Below are 19,070 nucleotides of genomic sequence, written 5' to 3'. Positions count from 1 at the left end.
ATGTTATTTCCGCTCACCGTTTACCGTCTAATTACATATTCAAGAACAAGATTAAAGAGCGTTAAAGCTAGTCCGTCGCCTTGTTTCAGTCCTTGCGTTATCGTAAACGCATCAGTGATCTGTCCCTGAATACCTGTACTTCTGTTTCTGTCATTGTCATTTGTACTAGTCGTATTAATTTTGATGGTATGCCAAATTCTTCAAATATATTAGGTAGAATTGTTCTATCTATTGAATCATAGGCTTGTTTAAAATTTACAAAGATATTGTAAACGTCCATATCATATTCCCATGCTTTGGCTAGTATTTGTTTAATTGATTTAATTTCGAGTTCCTTTATAAGTCTCAGGTTAAAACTTATTGGCGCCTTAATTTTTGCAGTTTAGCTGTATTCAATATTTCTTGAGGACCCTTAAGTTAGCCGGAACGCATGAGCGGAATCCAATGCTTTCGCTAAACTTTGACCATTCTGATAATTTTCCTCCCCAAACCAATCTTATTTGGAAACGTTACCGCTAGCTTAATATTAAAACCAGCGGAATTGAAAAAAAAAATATTTTTCAAATACCACTGTATTCTGTTAGGTTTTTACGAGTTGATTACCACCCTAGTAATTTTTCACCCCTTATCTAACTCTTGTGGGAAGTCAATAATTCTGTTAGGTTAAAATTTAAGGTGAAATAATATATTTTTTTTTGCAATTTCACTGTCCTCTACTTAACAGAAATTATCCAATACTGTTGCATATGGGATTAGAGGTATTGATACCACACCTATGCAAGCTCCTCAAAGCCACTTTAGCATGGGGGATCGTACCGGAAATATGGCAAAAGGTCAAAGTCATATACTTTCCTAAGGTAGGTAAAGTATCAGACCTAACTCCAAAGTCATATAGACCGATAAGCCTATCTTCTTTTCTATTAAAAACGCTGGAAAGGCTTCTTGATAGGTACATCAGAGACGAAGTGCTAAAAGATAATCCTCTAAGCAATCGTCAATATGCATACCAACCTGGTAAATCTACGGACTCTGCGTTGGATGATCTAAATAGGCTTATCTCAAAGTCAATGGAAGACAAAGAGATAGCAATGGCCGCTTTTTTAAATATAGAAGGGGCATTTAATAATGTTACCACCAGTTCTTTGATAGGGGCTATGAGTAGACGAGGCGCACCTGCGGTAATATGCAGATGGATAAGGGCATCCCTGAAGAATAGGACAGTAATGTCCACTCTGGGTGAAGCAACCATCAAAGCAAAAGTAGGTGGAGGCTGTCCACAAGGAGGAGTTCTGTCCCCTCTACTTTGGGCAACCTTGGTAGATGATCTCCTCAGAAATCTGTCCACAGAAGACTTTTATTGTCTAGGATATGCTGACGATATAGCAATCGTTGTCAGAGGCAGGTTTGCTCAGGTAGTGTCTGAGAGAATGCAAGCAGCCCTAAATATAGTTGACGACTGGTGTAAACAAGAGAGACTGATAGTCAATGCTCAGAAAACACAAATTGTCAACTTCACCAAAAAACAGCACTACAAGGCCTAAAACCACCGGTGCTGGGAAGAACAGAGATTTCATTTGCCAAAGAAACAAAATACCTTGAGGTATATTTTGATCATAGGCTTACATGGAATACTCACATTCTAAAAACCTAAAAGTAAGAATTGGGGACTTAACCCCAAAATGACTCTATGGTAATATACAAGGGGGATTAGACCCATGATAACCTATGGCTCGGTGACGTGGTGGACAAAGACGCAGCAAGTGGGAGCAATAAGGCTGCTAGGTAATACACAAAGGCTAGCATGCTTGTGTATTACGGGGGCCTTAAAAACAACTCCTACTGCATCGCTGGAAGTCCTGTTGAATCTACCACCACTTCATATCTTTATACAGGGCGAAGCCAGATCCGTGATGCACAGATTAATCCATAGGCAGCGACATATAAGCCAGATGCATGGTACTGACAACAGAAAGCTAATCGAGGAGCTAAAAGCCGATATTGTGATGGGGAAACCTATCGATGCAACAGTTACGAGATATAGCTTTAACAATAAGTTCACAATTAAGATACCAGGCAGGGAAGACTGGAATAAAGGTGTACCCATACAAGCTGCTGCTACCTGGTACACGGATGGCTCAAAAACATTAGAGGGTGTGGGAGCCGGCATAGTAGGGACAAATCAAGGGATAGATTTCCCGGTAAGTCTATCTAAGGACGTGACAGTTTTCCAGGCCGAAATAACTGCAATCCATCACTGCGTGGAAGAAATAGAAAGGCAGGAAAGAACGTTCTGTTCAGTTGCCATCTTCACAGATAGTCAGGCAGCGCTTAAGGCACTCAATTCTGTAGAGGTCAATTCTAAGCTAGTATGGGATTGCGTGCGTGCCCTAAATAAACTAGGAGACCGTAGCAAGGTTACGGTAGCCTGGGTACCGGGGCACGAGGGTCATAAGGGCAATGAAAAAGCAGATGAAATGGCCAAACAAGGCTCATCATTGCCATTCATTGGACCGGAACCCTTCTGCGGAGTTGCTAAATCAGTAACAAGAACGGCTACAAGGAAGTGGGTAGCTCGCAAATCTCTGGAATGGTGGAGGAATTCACCAGGACAAAGACGGGCGAAACAGTTCATTACAGAACATTCGCCAAAATTTACGGCAGACCTAATAAGCAAAGACAGGAAAACAGTCAAGGTCATAGTAGGTCTTCTAACAGGGCACTGTAAGCTGAATAGGCACTTGAAGCTGATGGGATTATCAGATGATGACCTGTGCAGATTCTGTCACCTCGAAGAAGAAACAGCAGAGCACATTTTATGTCAGTGTGACAGTCTGGCAAATTTGCGGTTCTTTGCATTAAGAGAAGAAAATCCACCGGCAAATAGCTACATGGAAGGTACAGTCTCAAAGCTACTAGACTTTATAAAAAGGGTCAGGCTAGAGAATGTTATCTAGGACTAGAGGACCACAATAGATCTGAAAAGGTCGCAGTGGAATAGACCGAAAGGCCACCTCTCTTAATCTAATCTAATCTAACAGAAATTAAAAAGTGTTCTGTTAAGTTTTTACTAAACATTGACCACTCAGATAATTTTCCACTCCCAAAACAATCCTGTTTGGAAACACTCCCGCTAGCTTAATATTCGATTCAAAATTTAAAAAAAATATTTTTTAAATATCACAGTGCTCTACTAGGTTTTTAAGAATTTATTCCGCCCTAATAATTTTGACCCCTTAACTTACCCATTTAAAATATCAAATACATTGTAATACCTTAATACCCTGTTAATTTTATCAAAAAAGAACCCTGTTTCCTTTTTGCTTTGCCGGTATGGCGAAACGGATGTCGGTGAGGACAATACGTAGTGAAGAATAGAGGTGGACTCTTCCAGATGATTCTAGTATTAGCATTTTCGGATATAAGAAGCTGTGTTATTAGTTTTAGTTAGTGATAAGACAATATCGTATGGTAAACTTAAAAAAAATACATTATATAAATGAAAACTGATCATTTTATGGTTAAGTACACGTACGTTCCAATACATATAACTTACTTTTACAAACGCAGCTTTGTTTTGCGCAAATGGTACTTCGGTGTAGATTTTCTTCCAATCTTGAACTACATCTTTTATTTCCCCACTAAGAGCATTTAACTTATTCGATATCATAAGTTCGGGATGCTCATCAAATTGTTTCACACTTTTCTCATATTTATCTTCAGCCATCGCTACAAAAATATATACAATGTATCAAGATACTCTGTTATTAAACTTGCATTACAGTTAGGATTATTAATGATTTTACTGTATTTTTATGTTTATTCATTTAATTTAGTAGTATAAAATTAAGGCAAACTGGGGAAAAAACTAATATTTAAAAATAAAACCATCAGCTGTTCGAATTATAAGAAACCAAGGATAATGCATTAGATCCACAACATATGCATTATTTATCGTGCTTTTATACATTCTGATATTAATAAATTAAATTAAAATTTTTATTAAAATAATACGTAATAGAAATAGTAACAATAATAATACACATTAGTGACAATAAAATGTAATACTATATTTTAAGTAATAATAAATAAGTAATCTTAAATTTCTATCCAGTAATCGTGTCAATTGAATAGGGCTAACACAGTTAGTATTTAGTGTTATCATTTTGCTGTCAAAATATATTTGGTGCAGGATTTACTGTTTTGTTTCACTTGGCGAACCAATTAATTACAAACAACTAAAAGTTGCCATTTTAAGTGCTATGCCAGATTTTTTGAATTTCCACAATTTTTTTTAAGACCTTTTCTCTATTTGGATTGTCGAATATATGCCTCTCCTAATTCTCGTGATTCATCTCTGTTGTTTGTAAGACGTTTCCACATTGGCCCTGCAGTTCTTTTAATATCATCGCTCCATCGCATTTGCGGTCTTCCTCGTGGTTTTTTGGCTTCATATGGCCGCCAATTCCCGATTTCTTTATTTCATCGGCCATCCGTAAGACGTTCGTTATGTCCAGCCCAATTCCATTTTAGTTTAGCTGCCAGTTCGACAGCATCTTTTACTTTTGTTCTATTACGAATGTTTTCCTTGGTTTTGTGGTCTTTAAGTGAGATGCACAGCATCTGTCGTTCCATAGATCTCTGAGTTTTTCTGATCTTATCCATGTTTATTTTAGTGAATGTCCAGGTTTGAGCTCCATATGTAAGTATAAGTAGGATACAGGAATTAAATACTTTGGTTCGCAGTCTTTGAGGTATATTTTTATTTTTAAGTACGTATAAGAGTCTTCCGAATGAGAAACACAAATTCAGTATTAGCAGTAAAAACATATCCAGGCGTAGATGTACCAACAGATCACAATATTTTAGTAGGAAAAATAAGACTGCGATTAAAAAATGTTGCAAGGATGAATAAGCAAACAGTTACTATTGATAGAGAAAAGATGTTAAATAATACTGTAAAACAAGAAATCACTAGTATATTAGTATAGTATATAGCAAAGAGGAAAGTACTGAGGAAAACTGGACGAGAATTAAAGACATCTTAAAGACTGTTCAAGAAACAAAATTGGGTACGCTAAAAGCAAGAAAAAAACAAGGGTGGATGACAGAAGAAATACTGAGACTTATGGATCAAAGAAGAGAAGTCAGAAATAAAGATAAAAATGAATACAAGAGGATCCACGTAATAATCAGGCAGAAGATAAGACACGCAAAAACACAATTTAATTGTAAAAAATGTAATGAAATTGGACAATATAAAAAGAAACACGATACATTTCATCTGCACAAGAAATTAAAAGAGGTCACTGGAAACAAACGGAAACAAGTATCCTAAAGTTTAGAAGACAGAAACGGACACAGAATATTGGACATCAATGAACAGTTAAAAGAATGGGAAAACTACATTTTTGAATTATTTGAAGATGAGAGAGTAGAACACTATACACCCATTGCTATATCAGGTCCATCTATAACAGAAAGTGAGGTTACACATTCAATACAAACGGCAAAAAGTGGAAAAGCACTTGGCCCCGATGAAGTATGTGCTGAAATACTAAAGTTTTTGGGAGAAAATGGAATTAAAGCTCTGTGTAATCTCTTTAACAGAATTTATGACACTGGGATATTATCAACTGATTGGTTAAAGTGGACATTTGTCACAATACCTAAGAAACATAATCCAAAGACATGAGGTGATTATCGGACAGTAAGTTTGATAACTCACGTTATGAAGATCTTCCTGCGAGTAATACACAGCAGAATTTACACGCTGTTAGAGGACAGAGTTAACAATACTCAATTTGGGTTTAGGAGTGACTTGGGTACAAGAGAAGCCTTGTTTAGTATACAGGTGCTAGTACAGAGATGCACAGATATAAATCAAAATGTGTACATAAGTCCGACACAAAAACACAAAATAAAAGTCCGACATAACAAAATGCTAGAAATATTGGAAACAGCTAGATTGGACGATAAAGATCTACGAATAATTACAAATCTATACTGGCATCAAGTGGCAAGAATAAAGGTTGAACAAGAACTGTCGGATGAAATAAATATAAAAAGAGGAGTGAGACAAGGCTGTATATTGTCGCCTTTACTTTTTAACTTATATTCGGAGGAAATATTTAAGAAAGCCTTAATGGAGACAACCGAAGGTATTATTGTGAATGGAGTAACTGTCAACAATATTAGATATGCTGACAATACCTTAGTGTTTGCTAATTGCGGAGGAAACCTTCAAAATCTAATGAACAAAATAAAACAGACTTGTGATCATCAGTATGGATTAAAACTCAACGTTAAGAAAACTAAATATATGATAGTTAGCAAACAAAATTATATACAGGATGACGGTATAAAAGTCGGAGATGCCACACTGGACAGAGTAGAGAAACTCGTGTATCCCGGCAGTAATATCAATAAGAGCTGGGATCCAACCGCAGAAATTAAAAGCCGAATAGAACAAGCCCAAGCTGCCTTTGTAAAAATGAGAAACGTACTTTGCAGTCACGATCTTAGCATTGACCTTAGAGTTCGAATGACATCTTGCTACATCTTTCCTGTCCTGTTGTATGGAATGGAAGCGTGGACTCTAACTGAGGCTATCCTTAAACACTTGACAGCCTTTGATATGTGGGTATACAGACGACTACTGAAAATAAGCTGGGTCGACAGAGTTAGAAATGAGGAGATTCTTAGACGGCTGAACCAAACAACACAACTGGTCAATATAATAAAGAAACGCAAGCTGGAATACTTCGGTCACATTATGAGACACCCTAAAAAATATGATCTTTTACATCTGATTATTCAGGGAAAGGTTCAAGGTAATTGTGGTCCTGGTAGAAGAAGAACATCATGGCTGAAAAATCTAAGGCAACGGTATGGAAAATCAACTACATCGTTATTTAGAGCTGCTGTCAATAAAGTCACGATAGCGAATATGGTAGCCAACATAATATCTAACGATCGATAACGATCATGAAACTAGAAGAAGAAGATTTTCTTTGCTTACCTTGATATTTTGACCTAGATATGTATATTCATCTACGTGTTCTATCTCTGTCCCTTCGATGTTTATCATAGGTTTGTCATCTTTGTTTGACATTAGTTTAGTTTTGCAGAAATTCATTTTCAGTCCTTTTTTAGGGATTCTATGTGTAGCTCCTCAATCATCGTATTCAGTGCATTCCACGTGTCTGCTATTAGTACTACATTATCATCTACGTATCTAAGATGGTTCAAGTATCTTCCGTTAATAGGGATTCCATTATATTCCCAGTCTATTGACTTAAAGATATCTTCTAGGGCAGCTGTAAATAATTTTGGAGATATTGTGTCTCCTTGTCTTACTACTCGGTTGATTTTTACTGGTCGTGTTTCGATTCCATTACCCAACGTCACTATCATTTCAGCTTGTTCGTTAATATTATGTATTAAAATTCTGTACCTGGAGTCGATCCGGTTGTTGAATAATGCTTCTTCTATTTCCCACAGTTCTACGCTATCAAAAGCTTTTTCATAATCTATAAAATTTGGTTGTTAACCTGTTTGTAATAATCTTTGTACAGGTTTTGTAAAGTTGTGAAAGAAGTAAAATTGGTCGATAATTTTTCAGATCTGTGGTATCTCCCTCTTTGTGTATTAGTATTGTTTTAGCAGTATTCCATTGTTCGGGTATGTTGCCTTGGAATAGACATTTATTAAATAGTATTTTTAGATATGTGATGGCTTCTTCTCCGCCTTCCTTCAGCATTTCTGCTAGGATTCCATCGCTTCCAGGAGCTTAATTCTTTTTTATTTCTTTTACTGCTCTATTTATTCGTGGCTTATTTGGGGGATCACTTCTGAGTTGACATTTGTTATCTGCTTTTTCAGCAGAGGATAGGAGGAGTTAGGGGATCGTTTCTGGAACGGTACAGATCAGCGTTCAATTGAGTTTGCAATAGTAGATTAATTTTTTCTAGTTGTCCTTGTTCATTTTTAATGGTTATTATGTTTTTCTTTCCTAGTTTCGGTTTGGTGCATTTGAGACTTCGGTTTTTCTCTATGATTTGTTCCATACGGTTTTCTTGATGTTTTTTATTGTCCTCTTTTGTCTGTTTTCTTATTACTCGATTAAGTTCCTTAAATTCTGCGGTGTCTCTTTTGTTTTGTCTCAGAAGATCATTTCTTTGTTTCAGCATGTTTTGTCATTCTACACTTATGTTGGATTTTTGTTTTCTGTTAGCGGTTGCCACTTCTGAGCTTGCATTTAATAGTTCTTTTGTTATGACTTCATTGATTTCATTTAAGCTAAGTTTATCTAGATTTAATACTTGTGCAGGTTTTAACTTGCTTTTATATTGTTCTGTATTAGATTTTAGTTTATCTGTGTCTATATTCCAAGTTTTTCTAAATTTATTTCTATTTTTATTATGTTTTATCTCTAATTAGGCTCTAACCATTCAGTGGTCGCTAGTTACTGACGCAGTATTAATTACTGTTACGTCCTGTATGATATATGTTTTATTACTCAGTATTTAATCTATTTCGTTCCCAGTTTTTCCGTCTGGGGATAGCCACGTCCACTTTCTTTGAGGTTTTTTCTTATAGAATATGTTCATTGCATAGTATTTGTGGGCTTGAAAGAAGTTAACCAAGGTTTCTCCTCTCTCGTTTCTAACTGCAGAGCCAAATTGTCCTATAAAGTTTTCGGTTTTTTCATGTCGTTGTCCGATCTTAGCGGTGAAGTCTCCTATTATCATCGTATACGTGCTGTGATAATTCGTGCTAGTTTCTGCAATTTTCTTATAAAATTAGTCTATCTCTTTATCGGGATGTGCTGCGGTTGGAGCGTATACTTGAATAATTTTCAGGGAGATGTTCTCGTTTACATTTAACCTAATCATTGCAATTCTTTCAGATATTCCTACGATTTGCTCTACTTTATGTGCATATTTCTTGGAAATTAGAAATCCTACGCCATCTAGACTTTGTTCTTCTCGCCCTTTGTAATATAGGACGTTTTTGGACTCTAGTGTTATGCACTCTTCCCCTTTTCTTTTTACCTCTGCTAGACCAATTATGTCCCATTTTAAGTCCTTGATGTCTTCTTTGAGTTTGTAGACTTTTTTCGTCTTTGCTTAAGGACCTTATATTTAGAGTTGCGATGTTTAACCGTGTGGTTTTTAGCGATTTCTTGCTTCCCAAAGATTCCATGAAGCTGTCCTTTTCTCCAAAGGAGTGGGATTTGCCATTACTGTATGGTCTACCTACCTGGGAACCCATTCCTTTTGTTTTAGATAAAAATTCCTTTTAGATAAAAATAGATTCCATTTGTTTTACAAAAGTTATTAGAATTTATTATCACCGCACCTGTTTCGGCACTTTCTCAAATAAATTTAAAAACTCCTTTCTGAAGAGCAAAGGGCACAACTGTGCTACTAGCTTACCAGACTATATACAAAACAAAAAATGTAGTCTATTTAATTAAAAAGAAGTTAGATTAATTGACGGCTTAATTGTTTACGAATTTATATTACATCCATTAAAAAATAATCTAAAAATGCTTACTTACCAAGTAAAAATGTTAATGATTCCTCTGACGTAAAACCGATAAGCGTAGGTACCCTAAGAAAATTTCCTTTCATAAAATTTTCTTGCATAGGTCCAGTTACATAAGCATCAATACTACTACCACTTTCAATAATGGGTTTCCAATAATCACCATTCATAAAACCTAAGAGTTCATCCGAATGCATCTACAAAATACTTACTTCTAAAAAATATTTAGGATAACTAAAATTTCAGAAAACTTTTTGCCGCAATTTAGAATTTGGTGTTTGATAGTTGCCGTTATACAAATATCTTCTAACAGCTACATTAGTCGAATTTAGTGAGGTTTTAGTGTACTGTCTATTCAATTGTTTATCCAATTTTTTTCACGTATTTTAAGTTTAATTTAAAAACGTCTTTTGGTTAGTTTTGATAGACTAACACGTTGTATACAGGGTGGTCCTTAAGTACGGACTACAAGTACATTGTACATCCGTACATTGTAATTGTTAAAAAAAATCGTAGATTCTACACTTTAAAATATTACGATTTAAGCAAAATTGCTTTAATAAAATGTTGATTTGGAAGTGGAAGTTTAAAATTTTAATTTTCGCTATAACTTTCATGTTTTTAACATTTATGTATAAAAATTCATAACTGGGTACTGTTAAACATCGGGAATTATAATTTGATGCATATTTTAATGTAGCTGATAGAGGGTGCCACATATGCCACATATGTGGCATACATTTGCACTTAACTTTTTTGCTCTTTAAGTTACCGGTGTTTTTAATAAAAAATATTAAAGATACAGTATTTTAACAAAGAAAAGGTATACTTGTTAATAATTTCATAACTCAACAGTTTTCGAGATAATAGCAATTTACAAATCATCTACATAATTCAGATTTAACGCAATTACTACAGGCAACGAAAGAAAATTGGACAAAACCAAAATATTAAATAAAACAAATATATCAGCAGGATAGTTAATAGTAGGACTTGACAAAATAACAGAATAATTGGAATTGACATCAAACATTTTACGTTTTGTATTAAATTAAAGTCATAATCGAAATATTTTATTTACAAACCAAATTAATAAATAGTTAAACTAAATAACATTAAAATTGTTGTTAAAGTAAGTTCTTTAATTCATTTGTCAATACATTCCATAAAAGAACGTCTCATATTAAATAGCATCATTGGTTCTAAAGAAACTGTTGCAGTTTTTATTATAAGTATTATAAGTGTAATAAAAAGTATTCTTTTGGGATTTTTATGCATTAAGTAATTATATTAATATCTCACCACATGACCAAGGAATATGACTACCACGAACAATCCAACGTTCAGGAAAGTTGTATTTGAGTATGTTCTCACTGCCCTGTCTCTATAATGTGGTGGTGTACCATATTGCATAAACCACATATTTAGCCTTAAGTTTGATGACAATGCTTCCAATAAATCAATAAAATCATTTTATAAAAATGTAAATAAATCTTAAATTCAAATTAGTAATTCGCATGTCCGTAAAAAATAATTACCAATGGCTCCAAACCATACGTTTATTTAAAATTCATGTTTAAAATGCATATCTTATGGTTTGGTACCATTTGTATTTATTTTTTACGGACATACAAATTACTTTGTTGTTTGGGTGGTGAGATTTATTTACATTTTTTATAAAATGGTTTTATTGATTTATTGGAAGAATTGTCATAAAACTTAAGACGAAATATGTGGTTTATGCAAGATAATATTGTACACCATCACATTAAAGAGAGAAGCCAGTGAGAACATAATTAAATACAACTTTCCTGAACGTTGGATTGTTCGTAGTAGTCATATTCCTTGGTCATGTGGTGAGATAAATATAATTATTTAATTCATAAAAAAACCCAAAAGAATACTTGTTATAATATTATATTTATTATATTATATTCTACTTATAATACTTATTATAAATACTGCAGCAGTTTCTTCAGAACCAATGATGCTATTTAATATGAGACTATCTTTTATGGAATGTATTGACAAATGAATTAAAGAAAATGGTGGACATATCGAACACTTACTTTGACAAAAAGTTTAATGTTATTAAGTTTAATTATTTCTTAATTTGGTTTATAAATAAAATATTTTAATTATGGCTTTAATTTAATACAAAACGTAAATAGTTTGAGGTAAAATCGAATTATTCTCTTACTTTGTCAAATCCTACTATTAACTATCCTGCTGATATATTTATTTTATTTAATATTTCGTTAACTATTAACTTTATTAAAGGCATTTTATACCAAAATTCAGAAGTATTGACGTTTTTGTCTAATTTTCTTTCGTTGTCTGAAGTAATTGCGTTAAATGAGAATTATGTAGTTGATTTGTAAAAGGCGATTATATCGAAAAAAGTTTTAAAGTTATTAACAGGTATACCTTTTTTTGTTAAAATAATGTATTTTTAATATTTTTTATCACAAACACCGGTAACTTAAAGAGCAAAAAAGTTAAGTGGAAATGTATGCCACATATGTGGCACTCTCTATGAGCTACATTAAATTATGCATCAAATTATAAATTCTCATATTCAATAGTACCCAGTTATGAATTTTTGTACATAAATGTTCACAAACATGAAAGTTATAGCGAAAATTAAAATTTTAAATTTCCACTTTAACACCCTGTATCTTTCTTAATATCAACAAGTTATTAAAGAAATTCGGCTTAAATCGTAAAATTTTAAAGTGTAGAATCTACGGTTTCTTTTTGTACAATTACTTAAGGACCGCCCTGTATATGGTTATTTAGAAACACAAAAGAAAGCATTTTTTAATTTTTAGTTAAATTTTTATTCTTAAAATTGTCACCAATTAGACCCTGCATCTTAGGTGGTAGAACTTTTGTGGTAGAAACAATTCTGCAAGTCAAAAAAATATACGAGCGAGGTAAACTGACGAACAGCGCGAACTGCGAAATGAAGTTAAACATAAACGATGAATAAATCGAATTCAACAACGTAGAAATGTCGTGTTTAATTAGAATCAAGCAGTATTGAATTTTAACGTGGCCATTGATTACAGTGTGCTGGAAATCGTTGATGTAGACCAATTTTAACAGTTTGTCCAAAATGGACTAAATAACTTAGTGACATACTTGTGCCTAGCGAAAAACAATGCACAAATCTTGGGATCACGACTTAAAGATAAAAATCTGTTGGCTCCAGAAACCACATTTCCAGGGCAGAGGCATCGTGAAAACAGTTCGCGGAATACTTCTCTCAGGAGGCTTTACTGATGTATTTTAATAATACTCCTAGATAATAATAGAACTGAAAATTATTACGATTTCACATCACAGCGGTTATTTATTGCTTCTTCTAGAAAAGTCTGAAGGGTGTCTTGTCTGGTTGCACAATAGTAATACTTTACTAATACCTCGGTGCCTGTTGGTTACTCCATACATATCAAAGAAACATACGAGAATTTTGAACTGTTACTAAATAAAATAAAGTATAGCGAATATTGTTGGCATCTTTGTGGAGGTGGAAAAAATAATATCCACGTTTTTGGGTCAGCAGTCCGGATTAACAAAATATCTAGGTGTTCAGTGTTTTCTACGAGTGAGAAAGTCGAGAACAAAATTTACATTACGTTAAGAAAGAAGAGAAAGAAGTCTCTCTCTTTTTAATAAGAAATTGTATGACATTGACATGGTCGAAAATTATAAAAAAACTTGAATACAATATGAGCGTCAAACTTTATTTTCTGGATTCCTACGTAACTATTATCCAGAAAATCTTGGAGATGTCAGCAAGGAATAGAGAGAGAGGTTGTATCGAGACATAAAAGAGATGGAGAGACGTTACAAAGGAATATGGGATATTAGAATGATAGCTGATCACTGCTGGATCAACTAGAAAACTACCAAATTCAATTTTCACGAAAAAATTATTCTTCTTCTTAGGGTGCCTGTCCGTTCCGAACGTTGGCGATCATTCTGGCTATCATGACTTTGTTGGTTGCTATACGAAATAGCTGTGTTTCTGGTCTTTCTATACCATGCTTTCAGGTTAGCAAGCCAGGATACTCTTCTTCGTTCTGGGGCCCTATTTTCTTCAAATTTAACCTTGCAAAATGCATTTAAGTAGCTCGTATCTCTCTTGATTTCTCATTATATGTCCCAAGTACTGCAGCTTACGGCCCTTCACGATGTTGACCAAATCAGCAGTTGTTTTTATCCTCCGCAGTACTTCTTCAGTGGTGATTTTGTCTGTCCATGGTATCTGCAGGATCCTTCTGTATAACCATAGGTCAAAAGCCTAAACTTTTGATAGAGTTTTCGCTTTAATGTCCACGTTTCTACTTTGTACAGAAGCACTGAGTATACATAACATTTAATGAGCCTTATTTTTGTTTCTAGGGTGAGGTCATGGTACTTAAACACAGAGCTCATAGTCAAGAATGCACTTTTGCCTTTCCGATGCGACATTTAATCTCTTGGGTATTGTCCCACGACTCATTGAATATAGTTTCTAAGCAGTTGTATTGTGAGACACGTTCAATTGTCATTTGGTTCACATACAGATTTGCTTTAGTTATGTTTTTCTTGCTGATGATCATTAGCTTGGTTTTGCTGATGTTTATATCCAGTCCATACCTTCTATTTGTTTCCGTTATTTTGTTTATTAAGTTTTGCAGCCCTTGTCTGGCATTGGAAAACACTATTGTATCATCTATATACCGCATGCTATTGAGCTTGACTCCATTTACTGAGATGCCCACATCAATATCTTTTAGTGCCTCTTCAAAAATGTGCTCTGAGTACATATTAAATATCAGTGGTGAAAGTATGCACCCCTGTCTCATTCCCCTTAAGATTTTGACCTGATCTGTATATTCTCCGTCTATTAGGAGTACCGCTGATTGATTCCAATACAGGTTATCTATTATTTTTAAGTCTTTTCCGTCAATCCCTGTCCTCTTCAGCACTTCCTTCATTTGTTCATGCCTGACTCTATCGAAAGCCCTCTTGTAGACAAACAGGCATGCAAAAACTTCACAGCTGACATCTCCACATTTCTGAAACAATACCTGCACGCTAAATAAAGCTTCCCTCGTACCAACGTCGTTCACAAATCCAAACTGATTGGGCGCAATTTGTTCCTCGCATTTCCGGAAAATTCTTTTGTGGATGACTTTAAAAAACAGCTTCAGCCGATGGCTCATTAGGCTTAAGGTCCTAACTTTTGCTCCTGGTTTTTTGGACAATGGTACGAACTCCGATTGGAGCCACTCTACTGGTATTTTTCCTGCCTTGTATATTTCATTAAATATTTCAGTCATTATTTTTATTTTTTTCGTAGATTACACAACATTATTTTTTTATGAACAACTTAATTTTGCAGTGTAATTTTTTATAAAATATAGTTTTATTAAATATTTTCTCAGTATTTTTGTAAAAAGAATACGTGCTTAAAAAAAACTGAGTGCATTTACATGATCAGCACACCCTAGTTACCAAAGGACATAATATTAAATTTAAAACACTTTAATATGAAAAAAAAATGTGTATTTATGTTATTTTTTTTTAAGAAAAAAGATTTGTATTTCATTTATAGTTTCTTTATTGTATTGTATATTTGCATACAAATAAAAATACTTACATTAGACTGAGTTTCCACTAAAGTTTCTACTGGAGTTTTTTGTAAAAGTGAGAGCAAATCTTGAGAGCTATTTGAGGTAAATGTTGGGTCAAGACGCTTGGCATATGCAAAAGCGTTCTCTCTACAATCAATCTGGTATGCAAATGTATTAAGTGCAGAACCGCTTTCTTGTATAACGCCTTTAATCGTATCTAAAAATTTTAAAGAATATATTACTCCTACCATAATTATTATTATCGTAGGACTAATAAATAGAAACAGGAATACTAATTATTAATTGTAGGAATAATTATTTAAAAAAAATTAATAGTATAGACTGCGCCAAATAATGGTTATATTTTGTTTCTGGCCTGACTAAACAATACTGCGCTAAATTATTTAAAGTCATTTGATAAAGTTGTCAAAAATTTGTGGCAAAACTAGCGAGATAATTCAGTATCAAAACTTTGCGAAGTTAAAAGGTGTGTAAAATCATGGAAATATCAAATTCACAACAGAGCTCATCAAGCCGTTGTTACTCGACTTCGTCTAGGACATACTTAGACTTAGCCACGGGCATATAATTGGCCACATCAATACTTCTTTATTTTACAACTGTAATGTTCCACTCACTGTTAGGTATGTTCTTGTACCGTGTCCAAGATACCAGTTGAAAATACGTACCAAACACATCATAGGATCGACAAAAAATTAAACCTTACGAGAAAATTGGTAAAGTAGAAAATCCTTAGAAAAGAATTTTGAAAAAAGAGAAAAAAATTTGATGGTGTTACATTAGTTTTCTTTCAAGGATAATAGGTCTTAATTTTTGTTTGCGCTTTCCTCAAAACGTGGACGTTTTTTCTTTAAACCCATTTCAATGAAAGAAATATATTTACCCCTATTTCCAGTATGTAATAAATGATAGCTAACTGATGAACCTCCTGCACTTTGTCCTCCTATGGTGATTTGTTTGGGATCCCCACCAAAAGCTTCTATATTTTCGTAAGTCCATTTAAGAGCAAATTGTTGATCTTTTAAACCTAAATTTCCAGGAATGTTTTCATCGTCGGTTGACAGAAAGCCTAAAAAAATTTAAGCAATATTTAGCATTAAATTAGTTAATATTTTTAAAAAATATTAAATTTATTGCAACGGTAATCTTTAAATTCTATTATTGATAGGGAAATACAAAATACAATTATACTAAAATACAAAAACGCAGTATTTAATAATTAATGTGTAATGTTTTAATTTATGGTTCGGAATCATATTATGGAAGTTTTCTTGGAAGGGAAAAAATTTTAAAGCCAAGCTAAGACCACAGACCGAGGTGTGAACCACGCGCGCGCAAGCGTATTCAAGAAAAACCGAACGGTTGGGTCACAAGGGAACCCACATTGTTGGGTTCTAGGGTTACAAGGTACCAAAGATAGTAAATTAATTAATAAAATAGGAAGTATAATCCTTTACCTGTCCCACGACTCCAACAATACTTCTTTGGTAGCTAAAAGAAATGCTTCTCCGAAATTCTATGCAGTCAACATCGCTTAATTATTATAGAGATGAAAGTACAAATTTCTCTAATAGGTAAATACATAGACCAAGATAAAACTTAAACTTAGTAAATAGAAAAAATCGTGTCTAAACTTAAGCCATGCTTTGGAATAAGTAATATAGCTTGTTCCAATTTAGCTTTTCCACAGTTATAATGAAATAAATTTTCATACATCCAGCGGAAACGGCACCCAGAGGTTCATTTTATACAAGAAAGTAGAGGAATATAACTTGTACAAAACTTTAAATCAGAATCAATTAAAATCAAGTACTCTCGTTTTGTACTAGCAAATTGTTGGGAGTACGAAACTGGAAAACCAAGGCGAAGAATAGGAGAGAATGGAGACTTATCCTTGAGCAGGCCAAGACCCACCACGGGTTGTGGAGCCAATGATGATGATGACTCTCGTTTTATCTCAAACGGTATTTTCTCCTCAACTACGGAAAGTAAAAAACAGCCAGCTTAGCACATTTTAGACTGGCATCCCGAATGATATACCTGATGTTTTGTTTTTTAACAATCTTCGTTAAACGCTCGGTAAATCATAATTTTATAAAAATCCGTAAACTAATTTTCGAAACCAAATTCAGATTTTTGCTTTAATCTGTGCCTTCTAAGAATTGCAAGTCAAAACAGACGTTGATAAAGATGTTATTAGAGACATGGGGAATCTAAAAATTGCATTCCATAACATATCTCCTCAACTAAGCAAAAATCCTTAACGAATTGGTTTCTAGTACTCGTACAGAGTATATCGGAATAAAAGGAAAAAGACAGTTAAGATTTGATTTCACGTACAGTGCGTCTGTGTTTTCGCTTATACGTATTTCGCCCTAATAGGGCTCTTCAGAGACGGCTATTCACAGTCGCTGAAAAATCTGAATTTGGTTTCGAAAATTAGTTTACGGATTTTAATATCAGATGTCGCTATTTGCGTCTATACGAAGCCATGTTAGAGTTGCTTCCTAAGACAGAAAAGATTTATTTTCACGTTCAGAACGGCTGTTAATAGCCGTCTCTGAAGAGCCCTATTAGGGCAAAATACATATAAGTGGTTACACAGACGCACTGTACGTGAAATCAAATCTTAATTGTCTTTTTCCTTTTCTTCCCCCAATAATTTTATAATTTATGTCAGACTTAGGTATTCTTAGTATTTATTATGATTAAAATCCACAAGGTAAATGAATTTCCTGTAATCAGCTGTATATCATAAATCACAAAAACAGAGAAAGGAATAGGCTCGACAAACAACTTTGCCAAATCTGGCAGATCGATCGTCATCCAAAAAAATGACAGAGTTACCTAAACATGCTTAAAGTGTTAGAGGAATATAACGAAAACAATAGAATAAAGTGGATTGCCTATCCAATTGATGTTCAAAAACCAAAACGAGTGGTGATAAGAGGACTGTCGGAAATGACAGACGTAAAATTCATTCAAAAAGAACTGAACGAAAAAGGCTTTGACACCATTAAGGTATCAAACATGATATCAAAAAAAGAGGACCAAAAGCGACTACCACTTTTTCTAGTCACAATCAACGAGGACGACGACCAAAAAATGAAAAAAGTCACCGATCTCTGCTACATGAGGATATATGTAGAAGATGAAATAAAAACAGTAAGGACGTAATGCAGTGCTACAACTGTCTTCTTCTACAGGGATTCTTCCACGGATCAAAGGTCTGCCACTGCGGCCCAAGTATATTCTTTAAAGGCGTCCCACAAAAAAATTATGCTACACAACCAAGAAGCAGAAGCATACAAAGTGCATCAGTAACAGAATCTGTCATCTACGCACAAGCAATCAGGAAAACACAACATCCGAAAAAACTAAAATCCGTGGTCAATTCTGAAACAGCAATACTTATAGCCAACATCAACGAACAGTTGAAGAACTTCATGTTTATGCTCGAGAAGATGACTAGTGTAGTGAGCGTAATGGGCAGAATTGGTGTAAGCAGAACTATCTAACCGGTTGGACAATCTACGAATATGATCATGGAATTCAAATGGGCTTAAACAAAAAATCAACTCTCTGGACGAGTTTGCCAACAGACTTGAACTAGATATCGTAGCTTTACAAGAAAATAAAATAACAAAAAAAACAACAATAATATTTCCGGGCTATGATGTCTACAGAAATGACTACATGGCTACATCAGGAGGCAAGTACATTCTGGTGAAAAAAGGAATCGAACACCAAGTAATTCCTACACCAGATGGTCTGGTTACTAAGGAAAACACCATATTAAGGATCAAAACGGGAAAAGATGTGCTGAATATTGTTTCAGCATATGTTAGACCGAATGATCCGATCTTAAATGAA

General features: G+C 34.2%; 1 protein-coding gene across 2 annotated transcripts in view; it reads right to left on the bottom strand.

Moving 5' to 3' along the window:
- LOC140437405 (juvenile hormone esterase-like) overlaps nucleotides 1-19,070 on the bottom strand; it is a 63,882-nt gene that overhangs the window by 14,450 nt on the left and 30,362 nt on the right. For both annotated transcript variants that reach the window (XM_072526917.1, XM_072526918.1), the window contains exons 5-8: nucleotides 16,081-16,266; nucleotides 15,203-15,393; nucleotides 9,563-9,746; nucleotides 3,554-3,726 (exon numbers count right to left, since the gene is read on the bottom strand). In XM_072526917.1, the coding sequence (XP_072383018.1) occupies nucleotides 3,554-3,726; nucleotides 9,563-9,746; nucleotides 15,203-15,393; nucleotides 16,081-16,266 (734 nt within the window). The remainder of the gene's footprint in view (nucleotides 1-3,553; nucleotides 3,727-9,562; nucleotides 9,747-15,202; nucleotides 15,394-16,080; nucleotides 16,267-19,070) is intronic.

This window comes from Diabrotica undecimpunctata, chromosome 3 (assembly GCF_040954645.1).
Source record: "Diabrotica undecimpunctata isolate CICGRU chromosome 3, icDiaUnde3, whole genome shotgun sequence".
Classification (NCBI taxonomy): domain Eukaryota; kingdom Metazoa; phylum Arthropoda; class Insecta; order Coleoptera; family Chrysomelidae; genus Diabrotica; species Diabrotica undecimpunctata.
The sequence above is the reverse complement of the archived record's forward strand: the minus strand, read 5'-3'. Positions and strand labels throughout refer to the sequence as shown.